The 23,802-nt window shown below is 39.4% G+C and overlaps 1 protein-coding gene and 1 long non-coding RNA gene across 3 annotated transcripts; both read left to right on the forward strand.

The window, feature by feature from the left end:
* The first annotated feature begins 8,654 nt into the window (after positions 1–8,654).
* Positions 8,655–19,046, forward strand: tcf19l (transcription factor 19 (SC1), like). The gene is made up of 6 exons (XM_028037041.1): positions 8,655–8,905; positions 9,940–10,746; positions 12,469–12,638; positions 13,362–13,749; positions 14,591–15,083; positions 15,538–19,046. The coding sequence occupies exons 2-6, from the start codon at positions 10,467–10,469 to the stop codon at positions 15,875–15,877; spliced, it is 1,671 nt and encodes a 556-aa protein (XP_027892842.1). The 5' UTR covers positions 8,655–8,905; positions 9,940–10,466; the 3' UTR covers positions 15,878–19,046.
* Positions 19,047–19,867: 821 nt separating this feature from the next.
* LOC114156413 (uncharacterized) lies at positions 19,868–22,132 on the forward strand. Of its 2 annotated transcripts, XR_003597936.1 has the most exons (3): positions 19,868–20,646; positions 21,390–21,486; positions 21,942–22,132. It is a non-coding gene; the product is annotated as an uncharacterized LOC114156413 (long non-coding RNA). The 2 variants fall into 2 exon arrangements; XR_003597935.1 differs by lacking the exon at positions 21,390–21,486 and having other exon boundaries at positions 19,883–20,646.
* Positions 22,133–23,802: the final 1,670 nt, after the last annotated feature.

Below are 23,802 nucleotides of genomic sequence, written 5' to 3' on the forward strand. Positions count from 1 at the left end.
ATTTCATGTCCAGGTTTTAGTTCAGGGGTGGGCAACTCCAGGCCTCGAGGGCCTAAAAGTCTCCTGCAACTTTTAGATGTGTCTCTACTTCAACACACCTGAGTCAAATAATGAGGTCATTAGCAGGACTCTGGAGAACTTGACTGCACTTAGGAGGTGATTCAGCTGTTGGATTCAAGTGTGTTGGACCAGGGAGACATCTAAGAGTTGCAGGACACCAGCCCTCGAGGACCAGGTTTGCCCACCCCTGTTTTAGTTGATCATCTGTGCCAATCTGCAGGACTCCTCTGGATCCCTCAGGCCCACTGCAGGCGGCGAACGATTTTTTCAACCACGCCGACTGTGCATGAGCATATGGCGGCTTGTGGCTGCCGCAGACTGAAACATATAGTATGAACCAAGATGGAGTTTTTCTAATGTGGATCTGAAAAGGATTACACTTATAAACTGGAGGACATTGATTTTTATTCTTTATATTTAAAGAGTAAAAATATTTAAAGATAAAAATAAAAATGTTTATATTTATTTATTTATTTATATTTTTTTAATTGGATGACATTTTACCACTAGCGGGAGCTCTCAGAAAGTCATGAGTTACAAATGATCTGTAAAAACTGTTCTAACATCTGAATGGACTAATTCTGTGTTGAATAACTCTGCATAGATCAGGCACAACATTATGACCACTGACAGCTGATGTAAATAACACTCATCATCTCTTCATCATGGCTCCTGCTGCTGGTTTGGACACATTAGGCTCCAAGTGGAGGCAGAAAAATGGACAAGAGTTAGAATTTAAGTTTTGCAAGAACTAAAAAATTATGTAAAGACATTCTGGGTTGTTTTGGTGGTAGAGTATTATTAAACACTGGTCTAATGAATAATTTGTGGTAAACTGGCGGCAGGGTAACAGCTACAGTCTCTGATGCAGACTGGTGCAGAAGGCTGGAAGCTATCTGACAGGAAGCTGAAGGAGGTTAACGTGACATCTGTGAGATGTGCTGGACAAACACGTCTAATCCACGAAGCTTCCATGATCCAGAGGCTCTGCTGCATCCTGGTGCCAGATACCACAACACGTTCAGAGGCTCAGCAGGGACCAATGAAGCAGGAGGTCATAATGTTATGACTGATGTTGATTGTTTTAGTCCTGGGAGATTCTCCTTTTCTGTAGGTGACATTTTAACAGTTTACTTCTTTATGTTGTTACAAAGATAAAGAAAATGAAAAATGCACAGTAACAGTATCATGGGAGCCACTAAGGTTTCCATTTTACCTGATTAAGGTCCAATAAAGAGCTGATGCCTGGAAACGGTTCCTTAATGCAATAAATTGGCCACAACTAGAATCCTGTAGTGTGCAGAACTCAGAGCTTTGCTTTGTTTCTCCACTGTGGGACATTAAAAAAAAACCTTTCCAGAAATGGATGTTCATGTTTTTATTGCAGTACTTATAGCTAATTTTACAGAATGCATTCAGACCATTTGTTTATGCATTATTCAGCAAATTCCAGAAAACATCTCTAAAAGAGGAGAGATATTCCTTCTTGATTATTTTTGTTTTTTAAAGTTATTACCTCCAAATAACAAATGTAAAATTATTATCAAATAACAAACTCAATTTAACTGGATTTTCTCAAACGTAAGTCCATCTAAAACAGGAACAACAGGAATCAGTTATCAGAAGACAAACAGTTTAAAACATGGAGCCGTTTTCCTCAATCTGTCCCGGTGTGACATGCATCTGCTTTAAATGCCCCATGGGTGCAGATACTTACCCCCTCTGCATGAACCAGCAGATGGAGTTAAGTGAAAGATATTTGAAAGCTGTATTTAAAGCAGGTTTGAGGATTTAATTCTCTTCATCTTCACATTTCAAAGGCCTCTGGATCTGTGTTCACTCCTAAAATGCTAAATTTCTCCTGTTTGAAGTGAAGATGAAACATTTAATTGTGATCAAAATCCAGATTCTCATTGCCAGGCCACGTTGATGCTTCATGGGGTGAAAGTTTCATCGATCCTCCTGGAGTAATGACTGTAAGTTCAGGCTGATGGAGACTTTATGAAAGGATTTGTGTTTGTGTCATTCACCTCGCTCTCGTGTTTTCTGTTTCATCACACGTTCAGAAAGCTCCTCGGAGCAGAAGTGCTGATCCGTGCTCCGGCGGAGGGAGATTTAATAAAATGCTCTTTCAGCCATGATTCCCTCTAATGTTAATCTGTTATTCTCTGAAATTCCAAAGAACAATAATAATAATAAAAAAGGGAATCAATGTCTGCAGCGAGTGGCAGTTTACTAATACCTTTGAACCAAACAGGAAATTACTCTGAGATCAGTTACCTTCTCTCCACTGGAGCTTGAATCAACAGCCTTTTCTGATTCATGACAGATAATTGGCAAAACTAATTGCCAGGCGCTTATCTTTGTGAGAGTGAGCTTATTCTGGCGCAGAGTGTTTTGTAGTAATTTCCTTTTCCGAGTAATGAACACATAAAGCGACGCCACGCCTCCCCCTGATTGATCCCTCGGCTTGAAACTCGTTTCTAACCTCACCTTCATCCTCCCAGCACCACAGAATGCTTTTATACGATAAAACTAGAACCTGAAATTATTTTGATAGAATTTGTGTTTGAAACAATGATGTCGTCCTAATATTTTGTAGAAAAGCACCACACGTTTTAATGAATGACCGTTTCAGTGTTTTTGTAGCGATGCATTTAAACTCTAGCTGTGTTTAATATTCCTACTTACTCGAATATTATAGCCACAACCTGCTGTCCTGTGTGTTTGTAACAGTTAGTGTAGGTGCAGCATGCCGGCCTGTAGATTACTTGTGGGACGAAAGGCCAGAAAGCAAATAATGATCACATGAATTGCATCTTTTTTCTGTGACTCTGGTTTCCCATCAGCCTCCTGAAAATCACCTGATCACTGCTGGGACTCAGCGGCAGTAAAACTGGAGGATCTTATTTCTCATTTTGCATAAAGTAGATATTAAACTACTTGTTTTGGTTGTAAAACATTTTTTTCCCCAATCGCTGCTGTTCCAGCTGAAATGAGTGATAATTATATGGAATCTGAAAACAGAAGACTTCCTGTCATCTTTGTTTTTATGCTTTTTAAATTTTGTTTTGTTGTCTGGGTTAAAAATATGCGTATAAATGGATCACATTTGGAGCACGACCCTGCTTTGCTTTCAGTGATGATTTCATCTGTTTTTGTTGCTCTCAGTTGATGTGCTTTTCAGTTTTTTCTGCCTCTAATGGAATGATATTATTCTGTTTTATTACGCAGCCATTTGGGTTAACTCATCCTGTTTTCATTAAATCAGAACCACGTCAGTTCTGACCTTCAGTGGGAAACTAAAAGCATGTGAGCAATCGTTTTCTAAGGAAACCTGAACGGATATGACTGATTAAAAGCTTTCTTTTTTTAATTTTAGAATGCAAACTAGTAGGTTTTTGTTGTGTTTGGGGCGATTTTAGAAGAGATCACAAAACCATCCCATAAAAACACAGAACTTGTCTATCAGTTACACCCTAGACAAGTTTTCTGTTGCTTTTATGAATGTACAATCACACGACCTGGTTAGCTGATGTGAATTGGCCTGTTTGCATTTTTCCTCTTCAGACTCTGTCAAAGTTTCACTCATTTTGATTGGCTGAGGATGGCAGATGGAGTCCAGGGTTTCATTCATCCAAGAATAATCTTTACTTCCATTTAATGCAGCAGGATAGATGGTTTTTCATGAATCACAAAAATGTGGAATATATTTTTGCTTCAAAGCATTATTGATGTAAACACTCAGACACAATAACATGATCACTGGAACCTCTATGAAGCTCCAAACTTTCAAATCTATCCAACCTTTTTCTTTAAATTGTGTTCTAAAAGTGTATTTATTATTTATGTGACATTTTATGATTAAAGAACTAAGATGACAACAGAGGAGGTGAAATGTTTTGATGAATTATTGACTATAAACATAAAGATTCTGTTTAATCTGTTTGAATTTAGCTGTTTTGAACAACAGATTAAAACCTTTAAACTTAAAAATGTTTGATGTTTTGCAAAAATATTGTTAGTATCTGAATCTTTTAAAATCTGTTAATTCAACTAATAACTGTTAACATAAGAATGTTGCATGCATAGATCTGATTGATTTTGATGAAGTTGATATTAAGCAGCTTTCCTGTTACTGGACATCCTTTATGATTATGAAGACATTCGATGTTTGGGTTATTGCATCTGAAACTGTGTTGACTTCACTTAAAACATGATAAAAACAGTTTATTTTATGGCACCGTCTTTGGTCGTGTTGCTTTGTTTTTATATGCAAGTCTTATTCCATCAGCAGATGTAAGGTGGGAATCATTTTATTCTTGATTAAAACAAATGAAAGAGTCAAATCTAAAAGTTTATTTGTCTTTTAACTTTCCACAGATGATTCATTGACTTTAACTTCAAGGTCAATCCAAAAACTAAATCACAAAAAATGTCTTGTAATAACTGAAATAATCTGCCAGTAGAAGTAATACTTTTTTATCATCAATATTTAATTATTATTGACTTAAAACAAACTCCTATATCCTTCTGAACAGGTGCTTGTAAGTTAGTTTAGTCTTATTTTAAGTATAATCAGATATTTTCATTTAAAACTATCAATATATTTGGTAAGATTTTGTTTTTTTGCAGTGTGGAACTGGATGTGGTTTACTGGAGTCATAAAGCCTGAAAAATTAACTTTTAATAATTTCCAGAATGATAGATGTCGTCTGTTCTTTAATTTTATTTAGATTGGGCTCTGATGTGCTGCTTCATCCTGTCAGACAGGTTCTATTTAGTTTTTATTTTTAGGTTTTGGTCCAACAGGTTTCGCAGTAATCAGATCTGGGTGTGGTGAGTGAATTTGAGCTCAGCTTAAAAAAAAAAAAAAAAAAAGTCATCAATTTAGTTAAATCATAATTTAACAAATTGGTCTGGAAAATCCTCACCGGAAAACTGCTTTTAAATTCTTTTGCATCTGGTGTTAAGATGCATTTAATGGTCTAAAAGATTTAAGTGCGATAAAAATCCGATGTAAGGTGGTGAGAACTTCTTCACAGTATTGTACTTTAATTTTCCGGAGAATTAAATATCTCCCTCTACAAAGTCCAATATTTCAAGCAGCTGCAGTTTAAAGCTTAAACTGTTTCTTGTTACAATAATGAATAAATTCGTACATCAGTATTTACAGTATGCTGACTTTGCTTTTTTCCTCTTCAGGCAATTTTCATCCAAAGTGTTTTCACTTCATTGTGAACGTTTTACTATTCATTGATCTTGGCCCTTTCACACTTTCTGAACACTTTAATGCATTTAAAGTGAATGAGGTTTTATTATTGACTATGCATTTGTTAAAAAGCTCCCATGCACCAATAACTCTGAGCTCAATCCAGGTTTGTTTTTTTACTGGACCTTAAATAATCCCCTGATCTTATTATTCATGAGAATTTGTTGGGAAGCAGAAAAACCTTAAAGCTGCTTTATGGGAAACAGAAACGGGCGCCTCTAAGAGCCTTTTACAGCTCGGCTTTATGGCCGCCATAACCACACATGCTCTCCTGTCCCTGTGAAGTCTTTGTCACCATCTGCCTCTGCAGCAGGGCTGTGTCCTTTTAGCTGAATGAGACAAAGTGTGGATGCAGGAATGAGCTGTGAAGCATCACCTCCAGACGATGAATCATATCTGCACGTCTATCTGCTCTGAGCGGGAGACGAGACAGAGCGACTCAGGAGGTCAGAGTGAGAGATGACGCGATATCCAGCTCATGATGATAACTCTGAATATGACACAGATCCACTGCAGTGGAGCAAAATCTGACAGCAGGAACACATGGAGCATTAGAAAGGCTTTGGGGCTTCGCAAAAACATTTTCTAATAGTTCTTTTTGCAAACATATAAGCAGTGTTACTTTAAGTTAAGTAAGTTACTTTAAAAATGTAATCCGTTACAGTTACAAGTTACCTTGTTTAAAATGTAACTGTAGTGTAACCTTTTCGATTACTTTTAAAAAGTAATGTAATTAATTACTTTTGATTACTTTTTGATTACTTTGAGGTTTTAATGAGTATTGACCCATGTTCAACATTTAATTTTTGAGAACTGAGTGGGAACCTTAAAAGAGCACTAAGCTGAGAGGGAATTGCTGACAGGCAATCACAGGAGGTCCACAAGAAGAGATGCCAGCACCAGGCATGTAAGATTTTCTCAGACTCCTCTCATCGGGCCATACTCTTTTCTGCTCCTCCCCCGGGTTCTACCATTTACACAGTTTGCAGACTAACACAAGCAGGTTCAGAAACCCCTTCTTTCCTACAGCGGTCACCTTATTGAACTCTTCCCAAAGACCAGTCTTTCCTTCCCCTCTATCCATACCTTACTGTACCATCCCAACATTTGTACAGTGTTCCTCTTCAATTCGCACTTGTATAGCCCTATCTACAGTGGCTCTGCACATACATGCATTTCCCTAGGGGTAATTTATTTATTCTGCTGTACATATCTATCAACCATCTTTCCTTACCCTAGCTGTGAATAACTGCATTTTATCTCTAAATACTACATGCTGTACAATCTGCACACGTTGCACTTGATTAGATGCCAAACTGCATTTCATTACTTCATACATGTGCAATGACAATGAAGTGCTCTAGTATAGTAATAAATAAGCAAAGTAAGACTTTTACATCGCATTTTATTTTTCTTGATTTTTTCTTTGCACACCCTTGCTTGTAAAATTAAACACGGCACAATACAGTGCATCAAGAATTAAGATGGACGATGGGTCCAGAAAAATATACTATAATTAATAATTATATGTTCAAAGTAGCATTAATTGGGGCCTGCCCATAGCAATGCATAAGGAGAGTAATGACTGACTTGTGAAGCAAGTTATAAAATTCCACAAGCTAATGACTACTATTTAGCTAAGCTTAGCATTGATGCTAATTTTTAGCATCAGAACGCTGGGTCCAAACCGACGGGCCCACTTTGGCAGGCCCCAGTTAAATTTCTTCAGGAATTTTCTAGTTTACTTTATGTTCATCATGAAAACCATAACACGAGCACATTGCATACAATGTCTCATGGGAAAGAATAGATTCCAACGTTTGTCATGCATCAACACCAAACAGTCAAATATTCGTAAAACAATACGCTTCGTCTATCAGTGAGTTGCACTTAGTACCTCTAAATGTTTCCTCAGGTTTGACATAAATTGCTTCGACGTGGACAAGTTCTTGATAGCCGGCAAACACTTCTTGCACTGCACGGTTAAATTTGAGCCATTTTCACATATGTAAATGAAATGCTCCTTATATTTCCAGTGTCATTTTTGATGCGCTGCTTGAGCTGAAATGGAACCGTCCGCCCGCTCGCTGTTCCTCCAGGAGGCTCCGCCAGCACAGGATGGACCATCAGGCATCGCGGCTGGGAAATATGATAGAGACAAGGAGCCGTAGCGGGAAACGGCGATATAGGGCGCAAAGCAATAAAAATATCATTACATATTTCGCAAAGGCTTTTGTTCATATTTTTTTTTAAATGTAACTAAATTTGTAATTCTTAATATTTTCGGAAGTAACTGCCTGCAACTGAATTACATATTTTCTCATTGTGACTGTTACAGTTACTCTTTTTTTGTAATTAAATTACGTAACGTCGTTACATGTAATCCGTTACTACCCAACACTGCATATAAGTCTAATATAGATGCCATCCATCTATCAATGCATCATTTATTATAATTTCTCTTCTTTGTAGGATTTCAAAAATCAAAATCAGAAATAATTAGGAAAAGAAAAAATGACCTGCTGGTAAATTAATAAATATTCTACTAGATCCCAACAAAACTGTTAACAGTCCATGATCAAAATGTGACAAAAGTTTATCTTTGTTAGACAAGAAATTATCTGCCAGTAAAACTGCTTTTTTAAAATCAATATTCAGGAATTATTAGTTACTGAAAAGTTACTTATGAGTTAGTTTTCTTATTTCAAGTTTATTAAGATATTTGAACTAGAAATTAGATTAAATGTACTTGGTAAGATTTTATGTTTTTGTAAAAAAGGCTTTTTGTTTGACATGTGACCTAGATTAAAGAATAGTCAGAGTAGAATGGTCCAGTCAAAGTCCAAAGAATCTGTGGCACAACTGATTATGCTTATCAGATATGATCTGATAAATGTAATCAGATCATATCTAATCTATTTAAGCTTGAACTCTTTTGCCAAAAATAATGGGCAGTATGTAGTAAAATTAAACTGTAATGTAAGAGAAAATGGTTCTACAAAGCTGCAACTCAGAGGTGCTGGAGACAAAAGCATGCCACACTTTTCAGATATTTACCCAAGCTTTCTTTAAAAGTGTCCACTACAAATTTATGCTGTACTTCATGTTTGTAGTTCTTATAAAATTTTGCCAAAAACATATTAAAGTTTGTGGCTCTAATGAGACAAAATGTTAAAGAGTTAAAGATTTATGACCAGGTCTGTTTCCAGCCGTCAGCAAAACAAAGAAAGCGGGTCTGGCTCCAGTCCCAGTGGGACAAACCGGTCCGCCTGCTCCCGCTAAAGCCGCCATGGCTCTCAGCCAACCGGGGAGAATCAGGAAGTGACGCCGCTCGTAGCGCACGGAAGACCCGGGACTGGCGCGCCAAATTTCAAAGCACTTCCTCCCGCACGAAGGCGACAGCCCGCACTGAAACCCGCACGGAAACCTCCAGGGACCGACGGAGACGCGAAAATAATCCGTAAAAGTCGAACTTAGCTGCGGTGTGAGTGTTGAGGCGGCTGCTGGAGGAGCGGACGCGGGGATTGGAGCTGCAGGTCGCGGAGGGAGACGCTGCGCTGCTCTGTCATTGTTGTAAGTGGAGCCTCTGACTTTCATCCTAACAAGGAACTAAACGACAGCGAGCCGGAGCCTCTGCTGCTGCTGAATCCGCTCCAATCAGCCCAAACTGGGTGAAAACGGGTTGATACCACAGGATTAAGGCAGGTTGTGTTAAAATACACCGATTTAAAGTTTATATTTAAATAATTATTATAGTTATTGAGTTCTGCTTTGTGTCCTGATCCCGTGATTTGGCAGCTGGAACACGATGCACACTTCTGCTTCTTAAAGCTGCACATTCTGATCAAACTGATCAATAAACTGGACCATCAAAGTTCAGATCATTTCTGTCAGTAATTAAGCTACAAATAATATATAACGCGTGTTTAGTTTTTTTATTAGTAGTAATGAGTACAGCTCAGAAAATGATTTTTAATGCACAAATTATTTGTTAATGTTACAATCATTTGGAAGACTGCTGTATCGACAGTCACTGACATGTTAAAGTGCTGGATCTAAATATACTCATGGAAAGTTGAGTGGAAGGAGAAATAAGAGTCAAAAGCATCAGGGATAACTGCAGACCTGATAATGTTGTTAAGATGGTGAAGATTCCTGGGGCAGAATCCAAGCTGCTGGAGGTTCAGGGTGAAGTTTCCCTTTGATAAGAACTGTAGTGATGCAGGTTTCATTTCTGCTTTAATAACTGCAGAAATTATTAAACCTCACTGAGGATCTGCAGAGTATTATCAACACAAAGACAAAATACACCAGAGCCAAAACAACTGAGCTAAATGTTGCTATTACACCAACCTGCCTGGCTACTTCTGTTGCTTATGCAACATTTTCTACCACATTTCCTCCTTCCACTCAACATTCCAATAATATGCTTGTAGCATTCTGGGGAAAGCCTGCTTCTGTTACTGCTCAGGCCTGTTGTTCAAGGTGTTGATGTTCATGATTTTTTTAAATTTTTTGGCTCACTCGTGTTTATTACAGGTTAAATATTATTGGTCCTGAACAGAAAAATGTATTTTAATTTGATGTTTTTCTTTGTTTTCTTTCAGATCGATCATCAGTTTCTCAGTCGAACCTCCAGTGATTTTCTGTCTTTCAAAGTAGATTTCAAAGTAAAAGTCCCAGCTGCAGAGTTGGGAGCAGGTTTTGGCGTTTAATCCGTCCATCTTGGCGTTGCGTTAGCGATGCTGTGACTCACCTGCCGTTCACGTTCACGCGCCTCTTAGTGTTTGAACTGGCAGCTCGGCAGTCCCCTCTCCGCAGGGGCTTTGGTCTGTGTGAGCCGGGGCTCATAAAGCAGAGCAGGAGCTCATTTTCACCGTCTTCCACTCGGCTCCAGATCCTCATTACTCATTCATTTATGCGCAGCGTGGCGGCTGCTCTGCATGCTAATGGAAGCACCTGTTGCTGAGCGCCGCTGCACCCGCCTGTGACCTTCACGTTTCGATCCGCCGGCTCGGCGTTCTGCTCCGACTCTCAGCTTGGCTGCTCTCCACTTGCTCACAGGTGTGTTTGGAAATGGATCTGGGCCGGCTGTAGCTCAGGGCCGGTCACAGATCAGGGGGCGGCCTCAGCCATGCTGAACGGGGCGCAGCCGTGCTTCCAGCTGCTGCGGATCGGCCTGTCCACGGGCGACTCTGCGCGGGACCTCTACACGTTCCGGCCGGGGCTGAGCCGCTCCGTGTTCCGCCTGGGCCGGGCCGCCGAGCTGTGCGACGTGACGCTGGACTCGGCTTCGGTGTCGCGCATCCACGCAGAGCTGCACGCCGAGAAGGAGGCGAGCGGAGGCGACGAGGAGGCGCCGGCGCCGCAGGAGGAGGGCTGGAGGGTTCACATCAAAGACAGGAGCAGCCACGGTGAGAATGAAACACACCTGGACCGTCCCAGTCAAGACCCAACATGACACAGGAAGACACACCCACTGACAGGAAATACCACATCTGCAGAGAGAGACAGGAACCTTCACAGTACAGCGGCAACTAACCTACTAATCGATTAATCTGATCAAATAAATGGCCACATTTTCCATTTAAGTCTTTTTATACAACATTAAATACGTTCAAGTTTTCCAATAAACAAAGAATTCCTTTTTTAAATGAGAAAATGAACATTTTATTGCCTACAATGCAATATTTGTTGCAAGGATGAAACAGCAGCGACAAAATAACAGGAAAAGTTCAGACCTTTCTGCCTGACTACAGTACATGGCTGATTTATTTGTTAGCACAATGTGCTTAATATGAGATTTTCTTTTCAGAATTTGAAGCTAAAGCTGCAACTTGAGAAATTCTGTGTAGAAAAAAGTTTTTCTGTCTTAAATCTACATTTTTTGTACAGTTTTGGCTTATTTACTGCTCTGACTGTGTTGTTCTTCAGCAGTCAGTCTGTGTACTCCAGTTAATGTCGGTTGTGCGTCAGATTTTTGGATGTACCGGAAACGGGCAAATATAAAGGTTCCACCCAAAACTTTGAACATTTTAATAATTAATCTTTGCATTTTCTTCTACAAAGATGCTAAATTATAATATTTTTTCAATGAATCTTCAGAAAAGTCACAATCTTTTGTACTTATTGGCTTCACTTGACCAAAAATAAAAATATTTAAAGCTTTTCAGTTTGTCGGCGCTGGAAGCTTGGATCAGGGTTTTTAGGTCTCAAATAAATCAAATAAATAAATAACCTTGTATTTAACAATCATCTCAAATTATTGAGATATTTATTGTGTAAAAAATTAATTTTATGTTTAAAAAAACCCGAGCATTTTCATTTGTTTTAAATATGACCCGTTTGAGCAACAGAGAGTGACAGGTCGGTTTATTACAAGAAAGAAAATAAATCAGACATTTTTCTGTTTGATTCAAACTGAATGCAAAGCTGCATCTGAAGAAAAACCCATCAAACATAATAAATTTGACACGAACATTTTCATACATGTAGGACCAATAATAAGATGTTTTCAGTGGAGCTGATTGCTGCCCTGAGCAGAGAAACGCCTCCTGTTGGGATCCGTGTTCAGGTGGTTCTGCTGCTGTCTCAGGTGTTTGTGAGATGGAAAGAGAAATCTGGAGGTAAAGTCTGGCCCTGGGCCTGCCGGACTGTGACTGATGGACTCTGCATCTAAACTGCGCCTTATTGTCTAATTTTTCTGGTAATTTCACAGTCCGTTTCCCTACATTTCGCCTTTTCGCCGTCAGCCTCGTGTTTTAGCATTCCCGCCACATTTCTCCTGCTGTCACGGCCGTTTGATTGGCTTGTAGCCTTCCAGCTTTTCATTTCTGCTTCCATTTCACAGCCTGTTTTACATTTCCCTCAAAGTCTCCGAGCTGTAAACACATCCAGTCAACAAACGGCTTTATTTTCCAGTCTCCGCTTGTTCCGTTATGTCCTCCTTTTGTCAGATGTTGGAATATTAAAAAGTTTTGTGGATTTCTGGCTCCGGGTGACATTCCCTCTGGAGCTGCAAAACTGTTGCTCACTGTTGGTTTGACTTTAAACAGTTCCCATCCTGTAAACGGTGAATATTTGATCAGATTTCAGCAGCATCAGTTAGCGGTTAGCATCTTCTGTCTGGTTTCCAGGAACCTGGGTGAACGAGGCTCTGCTGCAGCCGGGCGTCCTGTGGGAGCTGTCGGACGGCGACACGCTCACCTTCGGAGATCAGTCAGCTCCAGGAAGTCCAGAGTTCTACTTCCTCTTCCAGAAGGTCAAAGTTCGTCCCCTGGACTTTGATGCCATCACGATTCCAAAGGTAACAAACCGATGCTTTCAAGGACGTTTGATGAGATAGAAACTTATAAGTCATGTTTTCACCTCTTTGTGTATTTTTTTTTAAGATTTTGACCTTTTGTTTTCTTTACTCCCTTCTTTTTTTAAACAAACTATGATAATCATCAGTCTCTATTTTCTCATTTATCCACAGAAACCCAGGTTCAGCAGTAACTAATGTCCAACATAAGGCCCGCGGGGCCATTTGCAGCCCATAAAATGATTTTGTGCGGCCCCTGACTGCATTTCAACATTTGTTCAAATTTTACTCGTCATCTCAGGAAGTTAAATCAGATGGAGTCTTTTTTTTTACTATTTAGGGCCTTTGACAAATTAAAAATTAAAATGGAGAGTCTGGGCTTTAGACACATTTTTTCCACTGGTTGGACTGGTCCGCCGATTGGATTGGAACTTTTAAAGTCCAAAATTTTCTAGTTTTAAGACTTCTAATCTTTCCAATCTTACACACATAAATGTGATGATAATTTTAGACCTTTTAGGGTTTTTTCCATATGGTAATTTCTCAAACATGGAATAAAAAATTAACATAACTGCAGTGGTTTTGAAGATCCCACAGCAACATGCTTCCACCGCCATGCTTGACAGTCGGTTCAGAGTTCTGAGGTTTCAAAGCTTCATCTGAAGAGACTTCTGATCATTTTGGCCAAACAGCTCAAACTTTGTACGTCACTCTGTTGTTTTTCAGGCAGGAACGTTTTCCTCTGACTTACAGAACCGCATCAGGACCAACTTGGACCGCAAATCAGCCGACAACCTGGACCTCTCCAAGATGTCCATCAACCGGGCCACGGTCATCCTGAACTCCATCGGCAGCCTGAGTAAGATGAAGGGCCGGGCCTGGACCTTTAAGAGGAGCCACAGCCACGAGGGGGCCGTGTCTGACCCAGGGACCCCGTCCTGCTCCTCACCGGTGGGCTTCTCCTCGCTGCTTCCCTCCGTCACGCGCCCGGCGTTTTTCTCCAGCGCCGCCGTTCCTCTGAAGCCCCTGCAGACGACGTCCAGGAACAGGAGGAAGTCTGCTCACACTGTGCTGCTGGAGGACGACAGCTCCGACGAGCCCCGAGGGCGAGGAGGTGAACGGCAGCTCACCTTATGGTTCTTTATTTATGTTGAACAATAATACATGTATGCAAACATACACACACGAAAACACAATGTTTGACACATAAAAATCAGTTAATTGTTTGGACAGCAGTGAGAAGAAGTTTACACTTTTTTCCCCCCCATCTTTATACTATTAATCAATATACCGAAATATATTAAAATACATCTAACAGTATATGTTATATCAATATCTTGCATGGAAAACTATTTTATTAAACACATGTTTTATACTATATATATATATACATATATATAATATGAAGTTATATCTTCTATGTCAGATATTGCTATAATACATATAATCCTGTAACGATAATGAATTTTGCTGTATGATAAATTGTCCCAGTAATTTTTGCAATAAACAATAATATTGATTTTTTGAGACCATTTTCAATATGTTAATAGCATAATGATGCACATTCACTCTCTCAAAGATCAGTAAACTTTAATTTTGTATTAAATACATTTACCTAAATCATCTAAGAATGTTCTATATTTTATTTCATCTTCCATATAACGTTAGAAATATTTTTTGTACATCCCTCTGAATATATATTTATTTGTACATTGCTTCATTGTTCCCATCATTTAATTTTTCTTAAATTGTATCCTCCTCCTTCTCTTTGGTTAAAACAATTTTTGAATTTTATTTGCTCTGTTCTTTATCTGTGATATTTTGAATTTAACAACATCCAGATATTTAAATACAAATGATTTTATAAATAGTGGGTTTGGGTTTATGAGCATTAAAAAATGTAATATATTTTAAAACAGAAATTTAATTTGTGACTTTCTTGTTTTTTGATCCAGCTGTGACAGGAGTGGTGGAGGACGGACAGAGATCCAGACCAAAGAAGAGACGGAGACTCTACAAATCTGAGTCTGAAGGTTTCGGTTCCCCTCCGCCTCCCCAGCTGCAGCCCAAGCTCCACGGCGACATCCGCCGCCCGCTGGAGGCCAAGCCCTTCCCGGTGGGCGTCCGGACCATCGGCAGCTTCCACGGCGCCATGACCAACAGCCGGCTGAACCAACAGCTGCTGCAGGCGTCCTTCACCAGCGTGGTTCCCCACAGACAGGAAGTGGACACCGCGCAACGCGTCAAAACCGTGGTGAACGGAACCATCGCCGCTTTCCGCCAGCAGAAACCGGTGGCGCAGCGAGGCAGGCGGAGGGCCAACAGCTCGCCGGTGTTCTCCCCTCTGGTGGTGGGAGGAGAGAACTACAGCCTGGCTTCGCCCACAGTGAGGATTCGCACCGACGACAGAGGAAGGATGCAGTTCAACCGATTCCACCATCAGACAGCGTAAGATGTTTGGAATGAAGTTTTACTGCTGGCCAGAGGAGATGATAAAAAATTAAACATGTAGATTAATAATATATTTAACTAAATGAGGGCCAGTTATTTGTTAAAATAAAGTGAATAAAAATACAAATCGCAAAACTGTAAAAATATTTAAGTAACAAAAGAGGTACAAATGCATAATAAAAATGTCAGTGCTTCAATTTTACTTTAATTCAATATAATAAAACATGTGATTCAGCATGTAGCTTCAATATTCAAATCTTCATGTTTTGTTATAACATAGAGCTGAGTGTCATCAGCACAGTGGTGTTGGTAAACCAGCCAACCGGACCAGCCAAAGAACTGAAACCAGGAATTTAATCAAGTTTATTAAGTTTTAAGGTTTCTCCTGTAATTAGTTGCAGTTTTTTTCTTCTTTTCATGATTTCTCTGTTTTTTCTTTTCCTCCCTAAAGTAAACGCCGCGGCCGGCCCAGAAAACACCCGCTCCCCCCTCGGCCCTCGCTGCCCTCTCCCTCCTCCTCCTCTTCTTCCTCCACCTCTTCTGCCTCCTCCTCCTCCGGCTCGTCCTCGTCCTCCTCCGACGAGGACGACGATGAAGATGAGGACGGCGGTGTGGCGGCAGGGCCGGTGGAGCCGTGCGCGGCGCTGCGCTGCCGGCTGCCGCAGCAGGACACGGTGCAATGGATCCAGTGCGACGTGTGCGACGCCTGGTACCACATCGACTGTCTGCATGTGGACCGGAAGAAGCTGCTGATGGATCCCAACGCCGATTTCCACTGCGGCTGCCGCTGAGGCGACCAGCGGGGCCCACGGAGCATTTTTACCCCTAAATGTTTAATTCTTTTAGTGCTAAAAACATGAAATGAAAACTAGAGCAGCAGCTTTCTGAACCTCGGTGCCACTCAGGAGCTTCAGAGGAAAACTAATGAAATGTCTCTGCCTGGAGAGCCGGGATCAGGACGGGAACGCTCGATGAAACGTTTAAGCCTCTTCTCGCTGCATTCAGGAAGATTAATGCAATGTTTTTTAACAGAATAAACTTTCCTCAAATCTCCCCCGTTTGCTGACGCAGCCGCCCCACAGATGATCAGACTTTCCTGGGTGGGAGCGGCGGCGTGGGCGGCGACGGCGGAGCAATTAAAACGAGTCAGCAGGCTGCTGCAGCTGCTGAGACGAGATCTCAGGACGATCATCTGATGTTTGAAAGCACTTCTGCAGGAGCAGCTGCAGGATTTAAGGAGGATTGGGTTTTTATTAAAATGCATAGCTGCAGCTGGTCAGAGAATATCTCCTAACCACTGAAATGATATGAAATATGAACTCCTGATGGGGGGAAGCAGATGCTCCGTTCTGGGCCTGATGGGCTGGTTGGGTGTTTATGTCACAGATGATTTTATGATCTTTTCAGCTCACATCTTCATAGATTCCTCACACTACTGAAACTTCAAGCCAAAGTTGGTCGGTTTACTCTGAATGTACTCAACTTTTCACAATCTTCCTTCTGAATTTCTCTTCTGCTCAACCCATCTGGGAAAATCTAGCAGGTTTAAAAAATATATAAAAAAAATAAAATGGGAGAAAATGTTGGAAAAAAAGATCCTTTGTTAATTTTAAAGGTAGGAAAACTTTAAAAAAAAAATCTACATGTTTGTTTGAGTGGAATGCAGGTGAAGTTACTTCCTTTCCACTCATGTTAGATTTTCTGTTTTGCGTTTTATTGTTTGTTTATTCTCAGCTTTAACCAGACAATAAGCAGCCGTCTGTAGTTCATCAAAGGTAAACTTAATGAACTTTATATAACTGGTTCGCACGAAAATCTGTTATTTAGTTGCTCAAACGTTCCAGTTTCTTAAAATGCATCAGAAAAATGACTTTTAAATCAGTTAACTCTCTGGCCTCATTACAAACATAAAGGTGCTGTTCAGCTTTTTGCTCAATGTTGATCAAACTTGTTGGATTTTCTGTTGATTTTTTTTACTCATCTGTTTGGTTTTTCACAGTTTAATTCATTTTGCTTGTTGGGTTTAGATTCTGAAAGATAAAAATATTTAAAAAGCCTCTCTTCAGCTGCTCAGCTTCACATAAAGGGAGCATCATCTTCACCTCGCTGAGCGTTAAACCAGCCTTTTTTCCACTTTCATGTGGCAAACCCGACTGTTGAAGATGTTTTACAAATGAGTTTTTTTTTTTGCTCCAACACGTGTTAAAAGTCGAAGCTTGACTTGCTGGGAAGTTGAAACGGGTGCGATGTCAACCACAGGAACCACAAATGTGAAAACTGTGTAGAGCTTTGTGTTGTAAATTATTCAGAGCAGAAACGCCAGGAAGAAACCCTGCAGGTTTGCAAAACAAATTACAATTTTACCTGACTCTGAATTATACTGAAAATCCTCCTCACTCTGAATTCCCTGAACTGTTCTGGAGTATTTTTATTCAACAAACTACACAGGATTTTAGTGGTTTTCTGGGCTTTGGATGTTTTTTTTTTTGTCATATGCTTTTGGTTATGAGGGAAATGTGAAATCTGATTGGTGTCGACAAATATTGAGATATAAAGTTTGCACATGCTGGGAAAATGTCGGGTTTCTGTGATGTAAAGAATCAAAACAAATCATTTTACAATTACGTCCACCTGTTAATGTTACGTTTAAGCTGTGTAATTCAGCTAAATAACATATAAAGCTGAGGGAATTGTTAAAAATCTAAATAATCTACAGTAGCCTATATTGCTTTATTTATTATTCTATTTTAATGACTCTGCAGTTTCTCCCCACTTTGTCCTGGAAAAGTTCTCCAAATCTCTCATTGTGAAGACATCTCCTGTCTACAAACCTCTTTATGTGAGCCAGCGTAAAAGATTTCATGTCAGGTTTAGGTCTGGACTTTGACTAGGACGTTCCACTTTTAGCTCCTTTCTTGAAGTCACCTGGAGGGTTTTGGGGTTGAAACTGTTATCAGTTTAATTTAATTCTGCAAAAACAGTTCAGTCTAAAGAATCCATCAGCATGATACTGCCATCACTATGTTTGAAGTTTTTGTGTTTTGTAATTTTGGTCCAAAACCTCTAGTTCAGCCTCGTTTCAGCAGATTTCGGTCCGTCCTGAATGTTTTCTTTGTATCCTGCAGTAGATCTCATATGCAGAACACAACCAGTATTTTCTAATTCCTGCTGATCCTTCAGTATATATATATATATATATTGTCAACTTGTCTTTGTAAGGTTATACTGATACTTCAGATATTTTGGAACCTCTGCAGTTTTTATTTTACCTTAAGGATCCAAAAGTCAGGAAAAATCCCTCTGAAGTAAATTTTTGATTGATCAAATTTACTATTATTGGTGCTTCAACAAAGTTCTAGTTCAGGTTCCAACTTTTAGTTTTTGCATCTTCTGCCTTAGAGATTTGTTTAAAGTTGAGATGATTTAATTTGGTCTAATTCTTCTACATCACAAAAAATCTGATATTTTAACGGGTGCGTTTACTTTTCACCGTTTCTGTATCTTTAAACCATTAAAAGACTTCATAGCTGTTTAATGAAAGAGGAGAAACTCGTCTTTAATTGCAGCGGATCATAAATCTGCAGATCTGGGATTTTTTTCATTATCACTCCTCCTGTCATCTTTGGAGACTTTGACAGTTTGTAGCCTGCAGACATTTTTCTGATTACGTCGGTCATGATTTTGTGTGTACAGCGTCAGATTTTTGTCTCCTGATAAAACTTGCTCTTGTGAGGTGACCGCTCTATTAATGAGCTGCGAATCAAACGGATTGTTTAGTAAATCATTTTGCTTTGATCCGGATCTTCACAGCGCTCTGTTTTTAATTAGCACATTAAAAACGCCGAACATTTCAGAGCAGTTTGACTTTGTTGGTTTTCTGATATTGTACAGAATCATAAATCTCCGATATGCCACGAGCGTCAGAGTTATCAGAGAAATAAAGATTATTCAGAAGATTTATCTCTGCATTATCTGTTTTTTTATCTTCTGAGGCTGAACTGTTTTCTTCTACAGAACCATCTGTGATCAAAAGCACATCTCATTTATTCTAGATTCACATCCAGCTCCAGTCAAGATTGATCAGAATTTGATATCACCGTTTTTGTTTTCCTCCTCTTGTTTTTTTCGTTTCCTTTTTAAACCATTAACCGCAGCCGGAGATGTAATGTTTCTGCTGATTATTTTCTTTGAAGCAGTTACAGAGAAGCGTGATCCAACAAGCACAGACAACGTCCTCATATTCCAGGCCCATTATCTCAACAATATATATTTTTTTTACTTCAGACTGGATAATATCCTGGTTCCCCATGCATGAAGTTACATTCACTCACAAAATTAGAGTTGAACACCATCACCTCGGGCACACATGCAGATAGGGAGGTTTAATAATTCACACCCATAATGTAGAGCAATGTCACATCCTGCGTTTAGATGTTCAGGGAAGAAGTTGACATTTAATATCCCTCCAGGGTTACATGGTTTTATCAGCTGAGAGTCTGACGATGGTTTATAGCCATCCCACATGGGCAAAAACGTGCCTGAAGGACAAGAAAATATATATATATTTTTAACTAAAACATAAAAACCATTACTATATTAATAAACATCACATTTTATTCATAAATCTTGGTGTCAATAAATCCTAAGTGTGACTCTTATCTGAGTTCACCAGAGAGAGCTGGACTAAGATAATGTTTCAAACTAAGTTTAAGACTTTACAGGGCGACACAGAGACAAGCATCAAAATTACATTTGTTCGGAAAGCGGTTCGCTTTCACATAACACGGTGTAAACGATTTCCAAACCCTTTCAAAAATCTGTTCCTCTCCTCGCCTGTGGGGGCGCTGCGACCAGAACTACTGAAGGAAAACGACACGAAATCCTCCGAGGAAGACACTGAGCGCAACTTTCTTCTTCACGAGACGTAAACAAAAATGGCGTGGCGTCCGCTTGTTAACGGACAGGAAAGGAATTGTATGTTTGTATATGTACAAAAGAGAAATCCTGCGACCATTGGAGTATGACGCAGTTGACACAGTGCAGCGGGAAAGTGAACAGCAGTAGCTGCAAATATAACAAATGTCGCAATTTTGGTCCAATCAAACCGAGTCTACCGGATTATCAGGGGTGAAAACACAACAGTGGAAGATGCTTCATTCAGGAGGCCTGGAGATCTGCAGGTGTTTCTGATCTTAGGTCAAAGTTCCTGATTCACAATAAAAAAGAGAGAGACTGGCATCCATGGGATGGTTAACAGCAACACAGCAGTTTAGAAAAACGGACATCGTTTGGACAGTTAGTGACAGGTTTTGATTTTCCACCTCGTCCTGTTAATCTTTAGCTCAAAAGCTTCAGCGCTGCGTTTAACGAGGTACAACTGGGTAATTTGAAGAAATGACGACCTGGGAGCATTTCTGTGGATGTTGGTGTCATAAAAGCAAAGTGGATCAAGTGAATCTCACACGGAGCAGCGTGGCCGGGTAACAGGCCTGTTGCTTCAGGACCAGCTGGGAGGAATCCTGCATCAGCACCGGATCCTGGATACTCAGAATATTCTACGGTAGGATGTTTGTTGTTTTCTGTGTATTTTGATTTAACATGTGGTATTTTAAAGGTCAGATTGGGATGTTTTACAGTTGTTGTGGAACAGAAGCTGGTATCTGCTGGTTTATGACAAAAGGTGATATTTTGATTCAAGATTTTGTTTGCAATACAAGATGAAGCTGTTACTGAATTCTGCTTGCTGCTTTCTGAATAGTTTTATTTGTATTAACATATTTTGTTTTGTAGTTTTTGTTTGCACACAATTTAAATGAAATCCAGTAGTTGGGCTTCACTTAAGGACAACAATAAATGCTGTTTTGGTTCAGCAGGAGGATCTGATAGAAAGGTTTTCATATACTCACCTGGTCTCTTTGCTCTGCAGGTTCACACATAGTTACTAGTTTCTTAAATTAGAATGAGGGCAGATCATTTGGTTTCTTGCAGGCTCAGCTCTAAGTTTGTTACTCGTTTTCCTGTTGGAGCAGCTGATACTGAGCCTGGCTCTGTTGGTTTCTTCCTGTTTCCACTGTCACCACATGCTTGCTCTGGATGAGAAATTACAACTAATTTGAGGATTAATCTGTGCTTTATTTGAATTGTATCACGTCATATGTTACTAAATTAGTCTTTAATAATATTGCTGTGTAACAAGAAGGCTCTTTGTTTGAATCCTGGCCAGATTGTCTGCATGTTTGCAAGTTTTTCCCAAAGCATCCATAGATTCTCTATTGGGACTCTGGTTTTGTGTCTCTGTGTTAGAAAATTAAAACAAAGTGAGGTGGGATGAACTCTACAACTCACCCAATGACCACTGACCACAAGCAGGCAGGGACAACGGATAGATGGACATCTGGAGGTGAATTCCAGTGTGCTGATCAACCACAATATGTGATTGTGGTTGATCTTTATTTGGGCAAAGTTAGAGACTTGGATAATAAGTAATTGAATATTATTTCAGGCTTTAGTTCTACAAATGTGATTATTTTGACATATAAAATCAATAAATTGATGGTCTTCCAACTTCCTGCCACCTTCGTGAGCCAGAATTTATACTGTATCAGATCTTCCAGGGCAAATAGAAGAAAAAACATCCAGAAAATAATGAACAGTTGTTGGAAATGCAGACCCTCCATTGTACATGAAACATAATGATCTGGATGTTTCCTGTAGCCTAAATGTGACACTTTGATTCTTTAACCTTACAAACCCCAAATGTTTGCGAAGGCAGTTTTTCTTGATTTGCTCATTCTTTATATTTTTGTATTCAGTTTCTTCATTGTTCTTTAGAACTCCTCTTAATGATTTTTGCAGACTTTGTTGACAGTAAGCGTGCCAGAACCAGAACACTACCTTCCACTCTGAGGCCAGAACAACCATGAGCCCTAAAGACATTGCAGTCCAGATGTATCAGTCGGTCTTGTCGTGTGGTTTTTATGCTTGTGAGTTGTTAGTCAGTAAATGTTTGGTCAAAGCCATTAAAAAGTGTTGTAGCTGTTTATGCAGCTGTGTTATGTTTGGACTTTGTTGCATGATGTGATTTTCTCTGTTTGTGCAGCCAGAAACAATTACATTTTACTAACAGCAGGTCATCATGACTGTGGCGGTCAGAGAGGACAAGTCAGAGTTTCCACACGCACAAATTTCCATCCAAATTACTTCTTTTAGTTATTATGAACGTGGAAAATGTGCAGCTTAGTTATATTTTATTATCCTCAGCTCCACATAGACAACCATTCCAGTTCAGGTAAATGTCACCTTTATTCAACTGTTTACCTGCGATCATTCAAGCACTTCTTAGGTTGTTTAAATGTCTAGTTAAATCCTCTCCTGGGGTAAAACACGCTGCTAAAGCATCATGAAGAGGTTGCATCCACCACTGAGCGTAGAGTTTGTTTTTGCAAACCATTTTTTCTCTTTCTGGTTTGGCCTTCATCCAAATCATAAAAGTAGAGAGTTTAGAGCATAAAAAATACAGTCTATAAAAGTTACAGTATTGTGAAAGAGTTTAATGTTTTTTGGTTTCAGAAAGTGACAGAAAATTTAAAAAGTATATAAGATAAAAAGGAATATTTTACACATTAATGTCAGGCTTCTGAAAAGTATTTACATTTCTATGCACTCAATATTTGGTTAAAACATTTTCACTATTTATGAAATGAATCGATATGATTATTTTCCTTTTTAAATCTACCTGTAGAGCAAATGTCTACAGTTAACACCGCAAGCTAATTTTAGCATGCTAACTCTGATGGTGCAATAATGTTCCCTCCTCCAAGTCCTGACTGGAAAAAAGGCGCATATAAAATATCCTTTTGTGAATGTTTCTAACACAAAAATCTTAAATATATCAACAATAGGCATGTTTAGCACCAAAACATGCTGTTAACTTGTATGTCGATGTTATGTTTTGGGCGTTTTGGTCACCATCAAAGTGCCAATGTGAAACTTCTCCAGAAAAAAGCCCGTTAAGACAGAACGAGCTGAACAAAGAGATGTTTTATTTCAACCTGACCCTTTTATAAAACTCCAGCTCTGTGCACCAGGAGGGATTTCAGAGTCAAATCTCAAACAATCCCCCAAGAATTATGAACAGAGCCTTTCTTTATAGGCAGACAGACGGTAGACACTTTCCCATATTTGGCCCTGGTACCTCAAAGCAAACAGCTCAACCATACACACAGTCTGGCCTTTGGCTTTGGTTTGAAACCTGCTCCAAGCTCAACCTGAGGCCTTAATATAAAATATGGAGCAGAAACTAAGATGTCACTTGTATCTGACATAACATTCACATTTAATGTTAGCATAATAAAGTTTACATCCTCAGATATTAGTTAGTAAAAAACCCATTCTGAGATGCAATAATAATATGCCTAGGGTAAAACACTGGAATGAAGTTTGAAATAAGAGACATTCTTTTGCTTTTCAAAGATTTTCTTTTAATGTCAAAGCAGAAGATGTCTGTATGGAATAAATATTTTTCCCTTTAGAGGCATTTCTCATTATTTTCCTGTTTGTACTTTCTCTATATCTATATATTTCTCTGTATCTATTTATTTTATCCACTGGAAGATGGAATGAAGAGTTTCTTTGTCTGATATAAACAGACATCCAACTCCAGGAAAACTTCATGCTGGTTTTATGTGTTTGTTACCTATTATTTGTAGGGCATGAC

Source organism: Xiphophorus couchianus, chromosome 13 (genome assembly GCF_001444195.1).
Source record: "Xiphophorus couchianus chromosome 13, X_couchianus-1.0, whole genome shotgun sequence".
Classification (NCBI taxonomy): domain Eukaryota; kingdom Metazoa; phylum Chordata; class Actinopteri; order Cyprinodontiformes; family Poeciliidae; genus Xiphophorus; species Xiphophorus couchianus.